Here is a 20,655-nt window from a genome sequence, read left to right on the forward strand (position 1 = left end):
TTCCTCCTCCTTTCCCACAGCTTTTACTGCTGAGCATGATGTCACATGGTATGAACACCCCTTTGGCCAGCTTGGGTCGGCTGTGTCAGGTATACACTCTCCCCAACCCCGAGGTCACTCACTGGAGGGGTGAGGGCACAGGACAGAGCAAGAAAGAGGAAAAGACTTGATGCTGTGCAAGCACAGTTCAGCCATAGCCAAAACACCTGTGTGTTAGCAACACTGTTTCAGCAGCACTAATCTAAAGCACCCAAGGAATGGGGCACTATGAGGAAAATTAACTCTGTCCCAGGCAGAGCAGTATGCTATGATGACCTTGACAAAGAGGACTGCGGCTGAATAAGCACTGACTGGCCAGCTGACAGTTAGAATAATGTCAAGACAGTTCTTTCTTGCCCTTCCCCCAACACCAGGATTACAAATCTTGGATTCCTCCCTTCTTAGTGGCTGAGTTTTCAAGCAACTTCTAGAAGCCTCAGAAATTTGTCTCCTCCTATTTTAAACTGGCTGACAGATCAACATTTAGTAGGGGAGATCAGGTGTATGAAGACCATACACTTTTATAAATCCTGTTTCTTTACAAGAACCAGATTAAAAACCAAGTATCTTTTAAACCTACTTACACTTCAGACAAATGCACCACTAGAGACTAAATATGCAAAAAAATTCTGTGTTTAGCTATGTAAAAAAAAAAAATCAAATCCCATGCTTCTTGAAACATTCATAGTTTATGTTCTACACAATAAGCTCCTTAAAAATACTGAGGAACACACACAATTTGAAAGGTGTGACTTGTTTTTTGAAACAGTAAGCTGTAAATGTTGTCTGTTCGGGTCTCGTATTCTAGCATGAGGCTGGTAAAGTTCTGAATTAATTAGCTAAGCAAATTAAAAGGTGAAGTTCAAGTAACCACCAGTTCCAACAGTCTGAGAAACATACCTCTAAGACCCTTAGTAACAAGCATGCCTTTGCTTATATTTGGGCCATCTGCTGTGACAGTTTCAGGCAGCTAAAGCACTTTATTACTGTTTAAACATATACTTGTACACTGTTTAAATAAAACCAGTTTAAAGCACTGATTACCTAAGGAAAAAATACTCCCAAAGGCGGACAGGTCAGCTCTTCTCATGTACTGAAGGGCTTTCCAATAGAATTAAGATCTCTCTATAAGCTTTCACTTCTCAAAGCACTTTAGATATATTCAGACAGTACATCAAATAATAAATGTTTCTGGTACATCAACTTTCACAGTTCACATGACATTTATGTCAAAGATCGTTGGAGACCCTTCCCTTACTCCATGCTAGGCAGACAAACAAGCAAAAGGAAAAAACTTTCAGCATCTTACAATGATAATCTATCTGGAAACAGACACCACTGGCTACATCGGCCTAATCCAATCCAAAACTTAACTAGAAAGTTACTCTACCCCTGCTGCACTACTTTAGATGAATTGCATGCACAATATTTACTGCAATAACTAAGAGCCTCATGAAGGAGTTATGCGATTTACAACATCTATAATAATAAACACTTGTTTTCTGAATACACAAACATTTCCTGTGATTTTGTGTAAGGAGAAAACATCACAGAAAAATTTGTTTTGGAAGGTATCTCCAGAGCTCAACTACCCCAACCCCCTGCTCTGAGAAGAACCAGTTACATCAGGTTGCTCAGAACTTTATCCAGTTGAGTTCTGAGCGTCTCAAAAGACCTAGAACCTATTGGCAACCCGTTCCAGTGTCTAGTCACCTTCATTGTGAAGATGTTTTCCCTAAATACACAGTAGCAACAGTAGGAGGTAACATAGGAAATTTTCTTTCCAAAGGAAGAAATTTTGGAGAAAAGTCCTTACCACTGATAAGATAAACCTCCTAAGATGTCTATAAATGGGCAAGTGAATCATTTCCTGCACAGGATTAAAGTCTGGATCATTCAAATTCCTGAGAAACCATAAGACGCCAGGTCTCAATACCTGAAGTAGAAAATAGAAAACAACACCTGAAGAGAAAATTATCTTTGTATTCTTTGTTTCTCATTTCAGATAACACCGCTAGCAGCATCTAAGTTTTAAACATAATAGGGGTATTTGTTGAACAAGGTTCAATAAAATGGTACAGAAAGAGAACCAAGGAAGCATTATCATAGAGAAGTAGTGAAACAATAACCAATTACAAGCTTAATTTTCAAGTATTAATCTTTAACAACTGAAATTTAGATTAATTTGAAGGCAACATTAATGTTCAAGGACTCTCTGTAAACTTAACACCTCTAAGTAAAATATAATCTAAATAATAATTTTCCACTGCAGTGGAAACCTTTTTATAAGGTTGAAATCCAAACACATACAAAACACAGTAGCAACAATACCTACATGTGAAAGATTTAACTACCAGTTCAACATGCAAGCTTCTCTAACTGTGTTACTTAGCAGTCTTGTTCTTACAGACTTACCTCTCTCAGTAAAAGAATGAAGGATGCAAAATAAAAGACGTAAACCATTCCAACTAACCAGTGCAGAAACATTGTGGTACCTGGGGCAGATTGAAAGCTCAATTCTCTGTCTTTTAAAGTGGCATCAAACATCTCCTAGAAGGTAAGCAGCAAACAAATTTGAGTAAAGTTACTCACTTTGTTTACCCTAGTTCATATATACTACTAGCCATTTAATTTAAATGTCTGACTCCTGCTAAACACAAATAGTCATAATATTTAATTAGAAAAAAAGGGAAGAGTTTACAGTAAGAACAAATAAAGATCAGTTTCTGATCAGTTTCTTTCTTCTGACAGGAAGAAGTGAAACACTAGCATCAGTTATAAATGTGTTCAGATAAAGTGGCACTGTGACGGAAGCAAATACTTATTCCCTTAAGCAAAATTCTTTTTCTACTAAGAAGAAATTAGTTTTCTCCATTTGAAATTAATCACTTTATTTTTCTTCAGGTCAGAAAAACTGTCCTTCTCAACCCCTAGTAAAGAGAGCATGTGCCTTGTTCAAAACAGAGACAGGACAACTGTTAAAATATGAAGTCATTCCCATTTCACATAAGATAGCAACATACAAAAAGTTATTCAGCACACAGGTCTGCCTGTAATTTCATTATAACAGTGGCCTGCTAAATGCAGTAAAAAAAGATTAGGATCTTATTATCTGAATAGCATGTTCATTTGTATTTAATAAAGGAAAACAAAGTTAGCATTAAGCAGTACCTAAAAACACATTTCCCTCCAGAAACACTGTTTATAATAACAGAAGAGTGCTGTCAAACTCATACCAACAACTCTTCTTGTAAGAGCTTTTTTCCTTTGAATATAAACACCATTAAAAAAAAAATTTATCGCATTCATTTCCATTCTTACCAAAGAGCATATATCCAGCCACCAGCCACAGATGAGAGGAAACACACCAATTTCAACCACCACTAACAAGGAAACCTTTAGGAAAAAAGGGAAAAGAACATCTGACTAGTTTAACAAAAGTGTTATGAAATTATGATGCAAGCTTAGATTGAGAGGGCTTTTTGCCACACACAAAAAATAGAATTACCTTGACAACAATATAGCAAACTCCTAATAATCGACGTGATCGTTGGAACTTAACAAGTGCTGCCAAACCCTGAACAGTTTTGTCAAGAAAATAATACTGAATTATACTTTATAACATAGTTTGATTAATATGAAACACTATCTTATGTAGCTTTTAGCAACAGGAAATTGTATAAAAGACAAAAGTGAAACAGAAAGCATGTATTTTAATCAGGGTTCTATTTTCAAAATTGGCTGTGTCTCCAGAATTGTCAGTCTGACATGCTAGATAACCCCCAAAACATGCATCTAAATAAATACATAAATAATACTACAACCACCCTTCTTAAACCAAGCATCCAGAAGTTTTCTCAGGAAATAAACAGTTGCTTTTGAAAATGTCTGCCATGAGTAAGTAAGTTTCAAAACTGAAGGTCTACCTTTAGTGGTAGCTTTTATTTTGTGCAGTCTGAAAGAAATTCTCACCTTTTTTTGGAAAAGCTGGATGCACTGGGGGTTTGTTTTGGTTTCTTTTAGGAGGCAAGAGAGACATACCCATCAACTGTTTTACCATATTTGCACTGAACATTGGTATAGTGCAGTCTAAAATTGAGGTGAGCTTTGCATACCCTTGAACAGAAAACTGCTAGCAAACGTTTATTCTTTCAAGCTGAAGTTTGCGTAGCCCCTTTAAAAACATGCAGCTAGAATGCAGGCTTTTTGCTTGTGACCAAATCCTACTAGCTTTCAGAACTCAACCCTTATTATTACAGAAAAAAATTGGTAATGGCAATCTCCTGAGAGTTTGTAGCAAGGATTTCTTTCAATGACTAAGACATAAAAGAAAAACTAACACAATTTTAACTAACAATTTTAACTAAAAGAAAAGACTAACACTCTGAAGATCTGGCAGGATCAAAGAGATGTGAGTAAGTTTCCCATCTTACCTATGTATTTTCATAATCCCGCTTCTCTTTCTGCTACAACTACGTAGTCCACAGCAACAGCGTAAGGACAGTGAGGAAAAAACTAATGGTTCTACACTCAGACCTTCAAAATTTAGTTTAAGGCCTTCAAGGAAGCATAAAAGCTTATGATTTTGTGTTGTTAAACATGTGCAAGCGTTCCGAAGAATGCAGTCACACTGACAACTTGAATGTTCAAGAGAACAGAAAAAAACCCTTTTCTTCTAATTTCAGCAAAAAAGCAGAGCAAAACAGTAGATTGATTTCACCTACATCATGTCTATGCCTCCTCAGAATATAGCCAGAAGAATAATTTACATGTAAAATATGAACCCAGTAACTACTGACAAAAGGATACATGACAAACAATCAGAGTCACTGCTAGCAGAACGTATCCAACTATAGTTGTAATCAGGCCTTCAAAGTGAGATGCTTGAACCTGGAGGGGAGGGGAAAAAAGGGAAATTTTATCAGACTCCTAAAATATTACATCTCCTTTTTATGCAATCAAGATAAATTCCAAATCTTAACTTTTCAAGAAGAATAATTACTTTATTTTTACATATTTTAATAGTCTACTACTTATTTTTCTGTCTCCACCAACAGCAGAAAACATTTAGATTTACTGAAAAAAATGTAACTACTACTTTCTTCAAACATAAAACAACCTCTATATAAGAAACAAAAAGCGTCCCCTTACGGTACCTCACTACCTCATAGCTTTCACCACCTATTATAATCAGCTATGAAACTACTCAGTAGACAAATTAAAAAGGTACACGGGGAACAAGAAGCTGTTAAAAAAACAAAAACATGTATTTTTTTGTAAAAGGAGGAACCATCACTTGAAAGATAAATAGTGAAGGAAGTGGGAGTGAGAGAACATCTTTAATTTATTAAAAGGTCTGAGGAGAACGAAAATTAGACACTCTAGATTAGTTTCGCAGTCACAAAAAGAAGTGGAAAGATGATACAACAATAAGGTGATTAAATAGCAGCAGTTTTTTCATTTTGAAATTACAAAACTACTTACATACTCCTCAAAGCCCAGGCCAACAATGGAGAAGTGACCGATGTGGTACGGACAAAATGCTGCATAACACAAGCAGAAAGAAGGCGGGGAAATGGCCATGAAAAATGCTAAATGGAGCTTATTTACAGGATGTGTATTGTAACATGGTAATTATTCTACTCATCAATTTTATGAAAACAACTAGAAAGAATTACTTTATGTGCAAATATTTGTAAAATTATAGGAATAGAACACTTGCTAACACTGAAAATCAGATCAGAATTCACACTGAAAGACTACAAACAATATAGAAGTACACAGAATGAGTGAGAACAGTCTTTGCCTTAGTACATCTTGCTATGTGTAAATTAATTCAGTTTCTCAGTCATATTCTCATAGTTCTCTCTCAGTACTAGAGTAGTATTGGTCTCAGACTGCTCTATGAACCTGTTCTGTATATTCACCCTTTCTCATGCACTAAAAGACTTAAGTAGCCATTTTACATCTTGGTCAGATGGGACTTACTTTAGAAAGGTTTCAGTTTTAGTGCTTTAATTCTTAAGAATACCATGAAAAATGAAAGCCCTGCAGAAAACTTGCAAAGGGAAGACTGAGGATAAAGATGATGTTGCAGTGAAGGGATGAGGAGGAACTGAGAAGTCCTTTTCTTTGAATTAATGTACTAAGAACTGCCATCATTCCTGATATGAACCCTTGCCAATTCTGAGGTCTCAGGAGGAATGAATTAAAACACATAGCACTTTCCCCATTTTCAGGATCAAATAGTTGTTTTAGCTTGCTCTGTGGTTTTCTAACCAAGCTATGAAGGACTATAGAATTCAGCAACTCTTTTCTACAAGAGTAGAGGAAGTCAATACAAAGTAAAGGGGCTGCAGGAACTGCAAGCTTTTATTTTCATCTATATTGCCTTCACTATATCATAATGATTCACTCTGGAGAGTCCTGTAGCCTAAACATACTCTCAAACGAAAAGCTTGATGATTTTCTCTCTCCTGTAAAAAAAGCGCCTTAAATATGTCAAAAAAAAAAAAAGACTTAGCAGGACTTGTATTACCCTAATCAATGATCAGAAAGTTTAAATTTATGCCACTTTCAGAGAAATCAGCAGTTACTGGGAATAGCAAAAATGTAAAAGACAAAAGGAGGACTTGAGCTCCTCCTGCCCAGTAAGAGCCATGAGACTGGGGGGCGGAGTAAGGGGAAATCACACTCAACTCCTATAGAAATCAGACTCATGAATTAAAAACTGTATCTTTTTGAGTGTTTTATGAGATTATAGTGCAATTTATCATGCTTTTTTAAATAACTTGCTTTACAAGAGAATTTACAATAGTTCCCTTTTAATAAAAAGCATAAAGGAGTACAAACTCCTCCGTGAGTACTAAAATGAGGTGTAGAATATATAGCGAGTTGAACTGAACTAACTCATCCAAGGAACACCATAGGAGAAATTCTGGACCAGTAATTAAGGTTCCAAATGTTTTCCTTCTGTTTTATCTTCTAGAAAGTACCCCCTGTGACATTTGAACTCACCAGGACAGTAATCAGGAATAACTAGAGACCTGGCAGCTGTAAATTAGGTAGTATTACTTAGTAGGAAACATACTAAAAATAGGCTTGAGAGGCACAAATTAAATTCCCAGATCTCCTGCTTACTTGCTTTGAAAAGTTACTACCCTTCTGTTCTCTACTTGTTAAGTTTCCCCCTTGTTAAAGCACACTTGGAGCTACTGAAAACACATCTACATGACAACCTATTTTAAATCTATTCACTTAAAGGAATTAAAGTGACAAAGCTAGAAGCAATAAAGATTTATTATTCATATCCCCAGTTCATTTGTGGTTCCATTTTTAGATGTCACAACTTCATTTATTCTGAAAGAACAAGCTTAAAATTAACCTGCATTATCACTTCACAAAAGGAGGATCTTTTTAAAACCCAAGCGCAAATGATACTTACCAAACACAAGTATGAACAATGTATTTAAAGATACCACCCAAAAGACATGTTCCTGCGAGGAATAAGGGGGGAAGGAGGAAGGAAGACAAGGAAACAGTACATAGTATCAGTCATTTAAATAATTAACTTTACTTTTCTGTCTAAACTTCTTATTTCAACAGCCTACTACTACCAGAACTTCCACATCTCATGTTAGAGCCAAAAAGTTCGCTCTAACACAAAAATCAAAACACACAGGACAGATTAGGAAAGCATTACATGTATGGACATTTACCTAGATAAGGGCTCTTGTGTGTGCTGTAACACTCTTATTTTGTAAAAATAAGATTTTAAAACTAATATAAGTAGTTACAACCTTAAAAACAATTACATGTATGCAGATATTTGTTTTCTAAACTAGAAAATGTTCACCTGAACTTTAACAATTAGACTGTCACAAGAAACCCATTAACAAAACTGACAGCTCTCACTCTAGAAATGATAGCATGTCTTTTTTTAGTGTTGCTTTTAGCTAAGATGTGAACTCAGCCATAAGTACACTGGAATTTCAATCCTTTTGATATTAATATGTAAGGTCCATCACTAATGACATAAGCTACATTATTTTAAACATGAGACATTACTTTAAAATCCAAGACATTTTACTTCAGACGTGAGATATTTATCCACTACAGTACCTAACACACACAATCATATTTAAGAACTACATGTCTTTCACACAAAGTAAAATTTGTACTGCTAGAAGAGAGCACAGATCTTCTTTCCCTTTAAAATATTAATTACTTCTCATTTCAAAATGAGTCATCTGGTAGATGATACCCAATGAATGTAGCTGTGATGGATTAAGGTTTTGCTGCCATTGACTCTGCGCTCTTTGTTGCCTGACCCTGAAGTCAGAGCTAGATATCTCCATCAGTCAGATAGGACGGGCAGCAGATAAAGCCCTTCAAAATAATCTGTAACAAAGCCCACTAGAAGATACCCATTATGTATGGAAGAGTCTCTCAGGGACACAATCAGCACAATTCACCCACAGACAAGTGTTACAAAGCCAAAAGCCTTTTAAAAGTGCTTTGATAAATTATCGTATCAAAGATTTTTTGCAACCAATTTAATTAATACTTGCTCCACAAGACAGATTGATTATTGTGAAGATTATAAAATAAAGATTTGCTACTGATAAAGTAATATTCAAGAGGAGAAAAATTCTACGGAACCACAAATATGAAAACAAGAAAAAAAAACCCCACGAACACACACAAAAATCAAGAAACAAATGAAGATCTTAAATTCTAAAATCTAGCCTACACTAAAAATTCTCTAGTAGTGTTCTGGTGGTATTAGGGCAAATCGGAGAAGTCTGAATGAGGACACTATTGTAATCATAACAAAGAGCAAAACTTAAGACTAGAACAGGTAAGTATTTTCAGTGTATGCTTTTTTAAAGGATCCAATTTTTATTTACGGTAGAGTACATGACCCAAAGTTGCCTATGCTTTAAGAAATTCCACTTTTATGCCACATAGACAAAACTCCACTTTGTCAAACTCTTAAAACAGACAGTTTGCTTGAACATGACATCATATGAAAGTCTCTTTAAAAATATACACCATACAAAAACAGGGACTCCAAATAGAATTATGCAGTTTTAAAAAATACAGTTTACTTTAAAAAAGCGCCCTCTATAGAAATTCTCGAAATGCAGGATTTCACTTACTAAAAAAACCAGAGATCCGTCAAGTCCAAGCATCTGTGAAGACAAGTTCATTTTATTTACTTATCAGAAAAAAATAAGCAACACACATAAAATAAGATGCCTCATAGAAGCCTCTTTCACAACAACTTTTAATATCTGATGTGGTCAAAAGCTTTTTTTATTGCTTAACCAAGTGCACCCAGACATAAATTCTTAAAGATAAAGATTGAAACAAAGTTCTCGCTCAACACAGCAAACTCAGTTGATAAAATACAGTGATATACATGTGGAATATCCTAATATGCATATATTTATATATGGCAAAGCAAACATATAATGAATTAACTTATAGATAATTTCTTTCCAATGCTTTGAAGACCCTGACAAAGATTTTGTATTTATAGAAGATTTCTGTGATTGAACTGTTATTTAAAAACATGTTTAAGCAACTCAATATGAAAATATAAGAACAAGTTTGGGGTTTTTTTTGCTTCCTAATTGTAAAGTATCAGTTTACGTTGCACCAAGAAAAGTCAAAGGTTAATATTTTACCTTCAATGTATACAAGCAACTAGTAACAGAATAATGTTGCTACACTGTATGTTATTAAATTTAGATCAGAATTGGTTTACAGCTAGGGAAGACAGGAAACAAATCCTCCATCACTCTGGCACAGCTGTTACGGGAAGTGTCCACAGAACAACCAAAAATAGAGTATCTATTAAAACAAAATAAATATGCTGCCCCTGCTCCAAGGATGTCTTACTATTTCAATCCAGACACTCCTACTCCACGATTAGTACTGTTAAGTACCAGGTTCAAGGCTATTCTGTATCAGAATTTTGCACCAAGTTCCAAGGTATTAAAATTGCACATACTTTACAAAGTAAACCAAGATGTAAATATTTTTTGAAAATTCAGAAAGTTTGCATGCTATTTTCACAAGATGAAACAGTAAAAAAGCCTACCCCACTTTTGATACCACATGTCAACTCAATGTCTATTGCCTATGCCAGCAAATAGGATTGGAAATGGTTATGAGTTTGCTGAAACTGATTTCCAGATTCATGGAGAGGCAACAAAATATTTTCAATTAGGAATACATCAACATTTCCCAGCACATAAATTCGGTTCAAAAATATAACGCTTTCATCTTGAGATACACAGCAGAATGGTACAGAAACCTGAATTTATGTATGCCACTTCCCATGAAATATCTTTCAAAACCAACTAAAGCTTTCACTAGATACAAAGATCAAGACCTGTTCCTCATGATGAAAACTGTATTTCCACTACACTGCAGTCAGGGCAACAACAATATCACACCCTAGGAATACAGTGATTAGCTCTACAGCCATCTGCCATAGGCCCTAGTGACGCTGATAAATCACATGAAGCTGCTGGTATCTACCTTCAGGTAGAATTTGCTGCACGTGGCGAGCTTTGAACTCGGATCTTGGCTGCTTCTAAACCAGCAAGAAAAAAATGAATTCTCAAGTCTCTACACTATGATTACAGTATACACGCATCTCATGCTCTAATTATGGAATTTGTGATCCATAAACAAAACAGAAGCAATGTTACATTGAAGTGCTCCAATTTTTTAAGAAATAAGTTTGTCTTTTGCAAATATGTAAATGAAGTAAATTAACCAAAATTTCCAGTTCTCTCTTTTCTTTAGTTTAACGCTTTCATGAATACAAAAAAATAAGTATTACGCTAACATAACCCGATACCTCTGTGCTCCTAATCCGGCCTAGGATCCCCAGTGCAAGCTGCAATCAATTTCTAAACCTGACCAAGTTGAACACTTCAGGAAAGGCCATGCTAAAGCACATTTTAAGTTGCTACTGTATTTCAAATCAAAGAAATGCCTTTTCAATAGTTACAATAGTAGCATAACAGTATTTTACTATGACGACTGTTTTTAGGTCACTAAAGGCTCTTACTGACAGATTTGGATACCTCTGTCTACTGTAAAAATGATCTCAAATGGATTTTAACACAATACTACTACAAATCATTTCAAGTATCTGTCTGAATTTTTCAATTCAAGAAAATGATTCTTACTCACTCGCTCCCAAGTAAGCTCTTCTGCTGCTCGATCCCACTCCAAAGCATTCCAGTTCATGTCATCTGAGGAGACAATGGCCATTTTTACAGCTGTTACTCACCCAAAACAAGATTTAACCACTTCCATGCTATGTTTTAAATGAACAAAAAGACTTCAGTACCTAACATTCAACTCATAACTGCTGATAGCTTTTCAGCAAGCAAATGCTTCTGTACTCAAAAAAAATAATTTGCAAAACCAGGATAAATAAGCAGAAGTGGGCATTTACACAGCTGCTTTGAATTATGACAGTTCTATTTTCAATGGTTTAATTTATATTTAAAAAGAACTAGAACATTACTGTTTTGAGTCACCTGTTACCTTGTGCTCCATTGTTTGCATCTGCTGCATCTTCTACTACAGCATCTTCTTCATCTTCATTATCCTCCTCCTCTTCATCTACTTGTTCTTCTTGAATTTCAGGGTTCTCACCTACAACTACATTCTCAGCAGCCACATTAGCAGGTTGATCAAGCACAGCATTTTCAACACCTCCATTTACAACAGCCTGAGCCTGCAGAAACAGAATTAGTATTCAGTTAAATTGATTAACATCTCTCCATACTTTTATCCTGTATATAGAAAAAAAGAATAGCATTAAAAAAGTTAATGTATTTTTTTAAAATAAGCATTCAGTTTGGGACCACTAAACATTTTCAAACTGAAAGAAGCAGACTTCTTCACAGAGTGTCTGAGGTTGGAAGGGGCCTCTAAAGATTGTCTAGGCAACCCACCTACTCAAAGCAGGCTGCTCGCTGCTGTTTCCAGTTGGCTTTTGAGTAACTCCAGAGATGGAGACTTCACAAACCTCTCCTAGCAACCTGTTCCAGTAGTTGATCACTCCTACAGTAAAAAACCACCAAACCCGCCTTTGGGTTTTTTTGTCTTTTTTTTTTGTCTGAATGGACTTTCCTACATTTTAATATCAACCTACTGCCCATTGTCCTGTCACTCAACACTACCGAGATAACTCTGGCTCCATCTTCTTTACATCCTCTCATCAGGCATATATGCATGATGACAAGGTCCACCCTAAGCCTTCTCATCTCCAGGCTGAACAGTTCCAGCTTGCTCAGCCTCTCACCACATATCAGATGCTCCAGTCCTTCAATCATTTTTGTTGGCTCTTCACTGCACTCGCTCCGGTATGTCCATGACTCTTTTGTACTAAGGGAGCCTAGAACTGGATACAGCACTCCACATGTGGTCTCACCAGTGCTCAGTAGAGAAAGCCTAGCTGGAGGCCTGTAGCTACTGGTGTTCATAGGTCAGTACTGGGTCCAGTCTTGTTCAACTTATCCGTCAATCACCTGGGTGAAGGGACAAGGTGTGCCCCCAGCAAGTTTGCTGATGATACAGAACTGGGAGGAGAGGCTGATATACCAGCAGGCTGCACTGCCATTCAGCCAGACCTGGGCAGGCTGGAGAGTTGGGCAGAGAGGGAACTAATAAAGTTCCACAAAGACAAGTGTTTAAGGTCCTGCACCCAGGGAGAAACAACCCCACGCACTTAGGGGTTGACCTGCTGGAAGGCAGCTCTGCAGAGAAGGGCCTGGGAGTTCTGGTGGAGAGCAAGATGGCCATGAGCCAGCATGTGCCCTTGGGGCCAGGAAGCCCAATGGGATCCTGGGGTGCATTAGGAGGAACATGGTCAGCAGGTCAAGGGAGGTGATCCTTCCCCTCTGCTCTGCCCTGGTGAGGCTGCATCTGGAGTGCAGTGTCCAGTTCTGGGCTCCCCAGTTCAAAAGAGACAGGGAACTGCTGGAGAGGGTCCAGCCAAGGGCTACAAAGATGGTTAGGGGACTGGAGCATCACCCTTATGAGGAAAGGCTGAGAGAGCTGGGCCTGTTTAGCCTGGAGAAGAGAAGACTGAGAGGGGATCTTACCAATGTATAGAAATATCTGAAGGGCGAGTGTCAAGAGCAGGGGTCCTCAAACTACGGCCCCTCAAGGTCCTCAACCTGACCCCTGGTATTTACAGAACCCACCTGCACACACACCCCCACCCCCCCCCGCCAGGGGTTGGGGGGGAAACCAAGCAGCCGCAGATGGCTGCCTGCCACTTCACCTGCACGCCAGCCCCCTGGTTAACAGTTTGAGGACCCCTGGTCAAGAGAATGAGGCCAGGGTCTTTCCAGCAGTGCCTGGCAACAGGACAAGGGGCAACAGGCACAACCTGAACTACAAGAAGTTCCTTCTGAATATGAGGCAGAATTTCTTTACCTTGAGGGTGACAGAGCACCAGAGCAGGCTGCCCAGAGAGGTTGTGGAGTGTCCTTTTCTCGAGACATTCAAAACCTACCTGGATGTTGATCCTATGCAACCTGCTCTAGGTGAACAGCTTCATCAGGGGAGGGGTGATGGTGGCAGGTGTTAGACTAGATTTCTCCAGAGATCCCTTCCAACCCTGACCATTCTGTGACTCTGTGGAACACTCCTGATCTTATGGAAACTATCATTATATTAGAAAGATGGTAATTCAAGGACAACCCAAGTCAGTCCATCAAGCTGAAGTTCTCTATCTCTGCCTTTAAAAAATTGATATTTATTACAAAAGGAAACAAAACCTTAATTACTTCCTTCCTATGCACATATTGCTTATATCATCTCTTCTCCTGCCCAAGAGGTTCCTGTAAGCACTAAAGGGGTGAATGTGTGTTGGGGGTGAGGGGAAGGCAGAGAAGCTCCAACTTCAGAGGTTTCAACTAAACCTCCAACTGCTTTGAGAACAGTGAACCGTTATGTGATGAACTACTGAAGCACTTTTATAAAAGAGACAAAAATAAAAGCAAGCTGCATCTTCATTGACTATGGCTGACAATTCAGCTTTATGTGCACAAAATTATTTTAAGGAAAATGTAAAGATACACACATAAGAATCTAAACAATGTTAAAGTCACTTTTCAAAAACATAACAGTGGCGTTCATACAGAAATACATGTTCAACTTCCGCTAATGCACAAATAAAGATACCCTGCAGTAAAATAGTAGTACTGATGGGTTCTGATAATATATTGATTCAAAAACCACATTTTCTAAATTTGTCATGAACTACTGAGCACCTAAGCTTTACCTCATTTTGTTGACCAACACCATTGAGTGGCTGCTGCTGATTTTGTTCCAGCCACTGTGGTGCTCCTCCGTGGACAATCTGTTCACGTAACCAAACAAGGCTGATAAATGCACACAGAGTGCATGTTACCACAAAACAGCCCTGCAAACAGTCAGCCAGCAAGTTCTCCCTGTTAAAGAAACAAAAAACAACAAAAGAGAAATATATTTTGCTAACTACCAAACAGATCCTCCCAGTCCAAATCAACAAATACACTGGTATTTGTGCAAAAAGCTGAATTTATTTGTGTCTAGGTAAAAAAAGTATCTAGACATAAATTTTTTAGTAATTTATAGTAATTATAATATAGAGTCATAACTATTAATGTATAATATACATAGTACCAGAAAACATTAATTAATATACATTAAAATACCATAACCATTTACTAATTTAATATTTATTTTAGGAAGGCTGTACGTACCTGTGTACAAATGGTTTTAAGTGACAAGATAAACACTGATTTGGAATAGGTTTTACTTCTGTCTTTCTTTGTGAAATCACTACAGTTTAAACAAATATTCCTGCAAAACACTATCTGACTCAATATGAAGAAAAGCTTCAAGAGTCACTAGGGAAAAACAATCCTCAAGAACAGCAAAAGCAACACAATATTCACTAAGTAAATTATTCGCTACAGTAAAATTTCTGTTTAAATGGCTAGATGCATAATATCCAGTCCACTGAAACATTTTATCTGCTGAGCTACCCCAACCAGAAGAATGGAACTGCAGGGTTTGCCTTCAACTGCACTCACTGTATTGCAGTTCATCTTTTACTCCACTTATTATTTCTATACTTTAACAGTCCTAATCTATCTGAAGTCATACATAACTGTAAAGCAGTAGCAAAACAAAGTTCAGTTAATCAACTGAAACTAGGGTTTCATGCAATGCAAGAGGTACTTGAATTGGCTTAAGCAACCCTCATCCCTAACTCCAGGTACTCCCTCCACTTATTTCCACCCTTGCACTACTCCTTCACCACAGTGAATTTGCTCAGGAAACTAGCCAACTAGAATATGTTTTTTTTAAAGAGAAAGAAATATGTCACTGTAGTACTCTGCCATTCCCAAAGTATTGTCACACACACACTTTTGTCTCACAGCACAGTGAATACCATGGGGACAGGAAGTCCAACATGAAAAGATGCTATTTTAATGGACTATGACAAAGAAATACATGTCGAACAGCTTCACATTACATTAAAATCTGACACATACTTGAGCCTTATTTTCTCTCTAGACTGTAAAAGACAAGAAAAGGTGCTCTAGGTCCAGTTGTTTCAGTTTCTTCTCAGAAAAATAAAATCTACACTTATGGGGAGATAACAGGAAGAATACTGTTTTAATCTCAAGCAAGCATCTCTCTCCATTATTAAAAATTAAACTTAACATGACCTGATGATTCAAATCAAATAGCTCAAATGAGATGACTTAGCTGAACCACACAGGATATTAATTCAAAATCTGCTTGATGTGCAACTGATTCTATTCAAACTAAGTTTCAGTTCCTCAGGTTCAAGGTAATGAAAAAAGTAAGAACTAGCCTGACACAATTATGTTGCTATTTCCCAATTCTATAACTAACACTGATTTAGTAAACCCCAAAGACAGACAATACTCAATAGCATATGCTGACTGAAGCATTAAAATCTAAGTATCAGCTAGAAGGAATTCCGATAAAAAAACCCCATTCCTACCACACAGGAGAATCAGGATAGATAAAATTAAATTCAAAAGCAAACAGAATGTGACATTAGTATTATTAGTAATATATATATTAATATCCTACTATGTGGCATCCGATTTGAATTGTAGAAAATTAATTTTTTTAGTTAAGTGTAATTTGGCAGTTTAAGTTTTCTTGATGTCAAATACAAATCTTTATTAGTCAGGGCCCATTTCATTAAGTCAGTTTTCCACCTCCAAAGAACCTGAATAACAGAACTTCAAAGTGAAATGATTTCTACTGTCTTGCAAGACGATGAAAGATAGCAAGCATAACTGGAAGAAAGGGACACTTAAGTTCCAAAGCAACCATTTTCATGGTAATCTGACTAGAGAAGTTACTTGTATCAAACTGTTCAAGTACTTACGTTGACAGAATATCTAGTGGCAGTGTCAGTAGTGAGCTCACAGAGCCAGTAAACAAGCACTTGTAGATACGACCTGCATGAAGAAACAGAAGCATAATATAAATCCAATTTTGGTTATAGCCTCACTTGGAAGGGACCATAGGTACCCCGCTTTTCTCCTGGAGTCCTAACTAAATTCATGACAAGGGAAAAAACATCAACTTTCAGTGAACTAACAGAAGTCAAGACCATATACAACCATATGGAACAAAGCTGTATATTTATTTTAGCTGAACATTTTTGATAGAGTATACTTTCAAAGCCTAAGAACTGCCATACTAGGTTAGACCAAGATTCATCTAGACCCATCTCCAACACTGGTCACACCAATGGATGACTAAGGAAAAATATGGACACAGGTTAAAGACACTTGGAGCAATACTTCCTCAGTACGTTCTTATATGCTTCACACAGAACAGCTCCGTTCCTGTGCCATAGTTTCTCAGGGCTAACTAATCCCTGATGGATTTTTTTTTCCTCATCACATTTTTCACTCACGTTTTGAGCCTGTATAATCTTTTGGTATTGTGGTATCTTGTATCAAGGAATCCCACCATTTCGTTATCTGTTTTAAATAATTGTTTTATGGATTAATACTTGATGCTAGTTAATGTTATCTTTTTACCATGATTCTTCAGTCACATAAAAGCAGGTTAACAGTGTATATAGTCTACTTCAGAAAGTTAGGTTGGTATTCATAGGAGGATGACACAGATGCTCAGAACAGGATGAGGGAAGAATTAAGGCACCCATGCTCAGAAATGCAGTTCTTAAAATTCTTACTCTACCCTTTAGGCAGGCATAGGTACCCAAGTATATACTGGCACACTAGGGTTTCTGCAACCTAGAATAAATAGTTCTGTCGTTATCCCTTGGTTAAACCTGTTTGGAACTTATAGGAAGTTTATGTTTCTCTATCTCTCATGAATCAATCCATCAAAAATGCCCAAAAGGTCTGCTGTTCATGCTCACCTTTTACATATAACACAGCACTTAGAGGAAATTAACACTTACATCCCCAGTGCAATGCACCACTCCTCCTGAAGTTTTGACATTGGGCAGAAAATAATACTACAAAATTCAAATGTCTAGAGTACGTTGGAACACAAAAGAGACAATGGCTGTAGCTGATCTAATGAAAACGTTCAGTCTCATTGTAGTCAGTTTACACATTTTATATTGAACAGTCACTGAATCAAATTTAGCATGACACTGATCCTCTGCTGCCAGTGAGTTTCAAGTTTGCTTCTGCCTCCCATCTAGCTACATGGTGGGGGAACTTCAAATGGGCAGGATACTGCTGTGAACTCTGCCAGGCTGAAAAGGTCAAAGAACACAAGCCTTATAAATTTTGATTACACAACACTGGTAGAAAACCAGTGTAACAAAACTCCTTGTGAGATTTCATGGAATGTGAAGGAGATTATTACACAAAAACCTCTAAGGAAACTTCTCTAAGCAAGCTGTTTTCCCTCGCAGATTTCACTTGCTTACTCTCATACAAGCAGTAAGAGATGTACACCCAAAGGCTCTGGACAGGACCACTTGTGGACAACACTCAAGTAAAAGACACCAACTACTACATTCTCCTCATCTCTCTTGGATTCTTCTTGACTGGCATTTATTAACTGATTTTAGTCTTGCCTCTCTTACTCTTCATGAGAGTGTGCCATTAGGGATCTTTGCCTCATTGTTTTGTTTCATCCCTCTTGAGTCTGAGGCAAAATTCAGTTGTTCTGTTCTTATCTATATAACTCCAGACTTGTTCTTGACACCTTATCTTTATTCTGTTTATCTTTCCTCTTGATTTGAAATCACATCTATAGTGCTCTCTGGCAAACAGCAAATACTCCTTTTAGCCCTTCTGCTCATTCTTCTGGTGCTCACATAACGCAGTTCCATTCATACTTTGAATGGCATGTAGAAGTTATCCCACAATGGGATAAGTGCATTACCAGCATGTTAACTTGGAAGACAGATTTATTCAATCATACATTTCCTTTGGTATGTTTGACTTTTTTATGCTGCATCTTCCTCTTCCAGATATAAAATATTAAGAAGAATACTTCCTTTGAAGCCAGCCACACACAATTATGTGAGCCATATGACACAAATGGGGAAGGCAGAAGATGACATTTAGTATTTAAATATTGTAGAAAATTAAAGAGTACATTAAAGGCATTTAATGTAAGAAAATACCTATACAAAAATCATACACATGAGAGAGAACCTGACAAATTTCAAAAGCAAATGGATTTTTGAAGGTTTGTTAAGACTGAATGGCTCTATCATGTTGGATATCTTCCTGTGCAAATGATACCCTTTACAATACATTAACTTGTAAAGGAATCCATAAAGAGATACACGTGCAATGTTGTAGACAAATTAAGGCAAAATTTTAAAAAAGTAACTTGTAAATAAAATTCATAAGTCAGTTATATTGGCTTAGTAAATGAGTATTAAAAACCAAAAATGACATTTGTAAAAAAATTTTTAAAAGTCTTACATATCTAAGTTGTAAGTGGTGACCTCTGTTAACATGTCAGTATTACTGCAGAGCCAGCATCAGATTTTAAGCTACAAAACATAACTACATTAATTAATCCACTGAATATGATTTTGCTGTCCTTCAAAAGTTTTAGTAAGAAAAATACACAACAGTTGCCTTTTGACAGACAACAGTAAAAACCCCAAATTTGTCTAAAACCCCAAGGAATAAATTTGATGTATTTTTTAGTTTTAATGCAGAGCACTTAAGTCTTTGTTTACTCCATGCCCAGAAAACCTCTTTTTCTTGCACAGGAAGGACAGGCTGCAGGAACAGAATAATTCTTCTATAGCTGATGCCAGTATTGTACTATTCTCAAACTAAGTCAGTGTCAGTCAGCTACAAATAAAAGCACAGAACATACTGAGAAATTGTCTAGGGAGATGCAGTTACTGGCTCCCTGCTCTTTTGTTCAAGGGGTATATTACTTGTAAAGATGCACTTCCAATCATTTCCTTGACTGCACACCACATCGCTTTTGCTTTTTTCCATCTTCTCTACATTTTTCACTTGTTGAAACATCAATAGCTCTTTCCATTTGTATTTGAAAAGTGAATTTCAAACTGGATACTACAGTAATTTAAATGTGGGGTTTTTTCTGTTAAATTCCTTTACTACTAAAAGGACTTTCAGATTTTGTAAGAGGAGTTTTACTAATAAATTTATGCATGACTAAAAGAATTTCACTTTTCATACCGAAAAAAATATTGCACTTTCATTTATAAATTACAGATCAGAACACTTCCTCTACCCTAATATTGATAAACAATATCAAATAAAATCTGCAATGTAGATTTTGAAGATTATACTTTAAAAAGAGGCGTTTTATTGGAATAAGCAGTATAAAAGCCCTTTTATGCGTTTTGTCATCTCTTAACAGTTTCCTGCATTGCACTACTGGCTTAAGAGTCAAATAGCTAAAACTTTTAAGTGACAATAAGTGAAATAATGTCTTTGAATTTCTGATATTTTTTTCTAAATAAACAATAGTCTTACAAAACTTTGTTGCAGGAATTGACATATTTTTCTGCCTAGAAGAGTACAATACAAAAAAGTAATACTTACATGCTGTAAGAGGTACAACTCCCAACCATGCAAAGGCCACAAGTGTATAATGAAACCAGTATCGTATTGCTGTGCCAATACTTGTAACCAGTCCAGCAAAGATGTCTTGGATTGGAAGCCGTGAAGGCATATCTGGGGAATAAACTGTGTAGAAAAAAGGTACTTATGAAACAGCTCTTCCTTTACATAAATGCTTCTTTAAAAGTCCTGCCAACTACAAAATGTTTGTATTTGGCAGAAGTTTACTAGACAAATAAGCATATTTTATAGATTCCCAAAATATGAACTCAAACAACAAAAAAACTTCACATGATACATTTGTTACATTGTGTACTGAGTGCAACAGGAAAATTAATAAACTCCATGCTAGTTTTTGACTTAAAGAAGTTTTCTTAATAGCTTTGTCAACTATAAAAATCTGATTATCTCAAAATAAGCTCAAGCCTACAAGAAAAAGCACATTCTAAATTCAGTAGCCCTTCCACTCTGCACTACCTTGAAG

At 36.7% G+C, this 20,655-nt stretch overlaps 1 protein-coding gene across 2 annotated transcripts in view; it reads right to left on the reverse strand.

Annotated features, from left to right (window-relative positions):
• Positions 1-20,655, reverse strand: part of MARCHF6 (membrane associated ring-CH-type finger 6) — a 50,731-nt gene that overhangs the window by 15,472 nt on the left and 14,604 nt on the right. For both annotated transcript variants that reach the window (XM_040588122.1, XM_040588123.1), the window contains exons 4-16: positions 20,154-20,297; positions 16,502-16,574; positions 14,366-14,534; positions 11,614-11,806; positions 11,254-11,315; positions 9,201-9,233; positions 7,484-7,535; positions 5,524-5,582; positions 4,849-4,929; positions 3,548-3,616; positions 3,361-3,435; positions 2,455-2,589; positions 1,856-1,975 (exon numbers count right to left, since the gene is read on the reverse strand). In XM_040588122.1, the coding sequence (XP_040444056.1) occupies positions 1,856-1,975; positions 2,455-2,589; positions 3,361-3,435; positions 3,548-3,616; positions 4,849-4,929; positions 5,524-5,582; positions 7,484-7,535; positions 9,201-9,233; positions 11,254-11,315; positions 11,614-11,806; positions 14,366-14,534; positions 16,502-16,574; positions 20,154-20,297 (1,265 nt within the window). The remainder of the gene's footprint in view (positions 1-1,855; positions 1,976-2,454; positions 2,590-3,360; positions 3,436-3,547; positions 3,617-4,848; positions 4,930-5,523; positions 5,583-7,483; positions 7,536-9,200; positions 9,234-11,253; positions 11,316-11,613; positions 11,807-14,365; positions 14,535-16,501; positions 16,575-20,153; positions 20,298-20,655) is intronic.

This window comes from Falco naumanni, chromosome 3 (assembly GCF_017639655.2).
Source record: "Falco naumanni isolate bFalNau1 chromosome 3, bFalNau1.pat, whole genome shotgun sequence".
NCBI lineage: Eukaryota > Metazoa > Chordata > Aves > Falconiformes > Falconidae > Falco > Falco naumanni.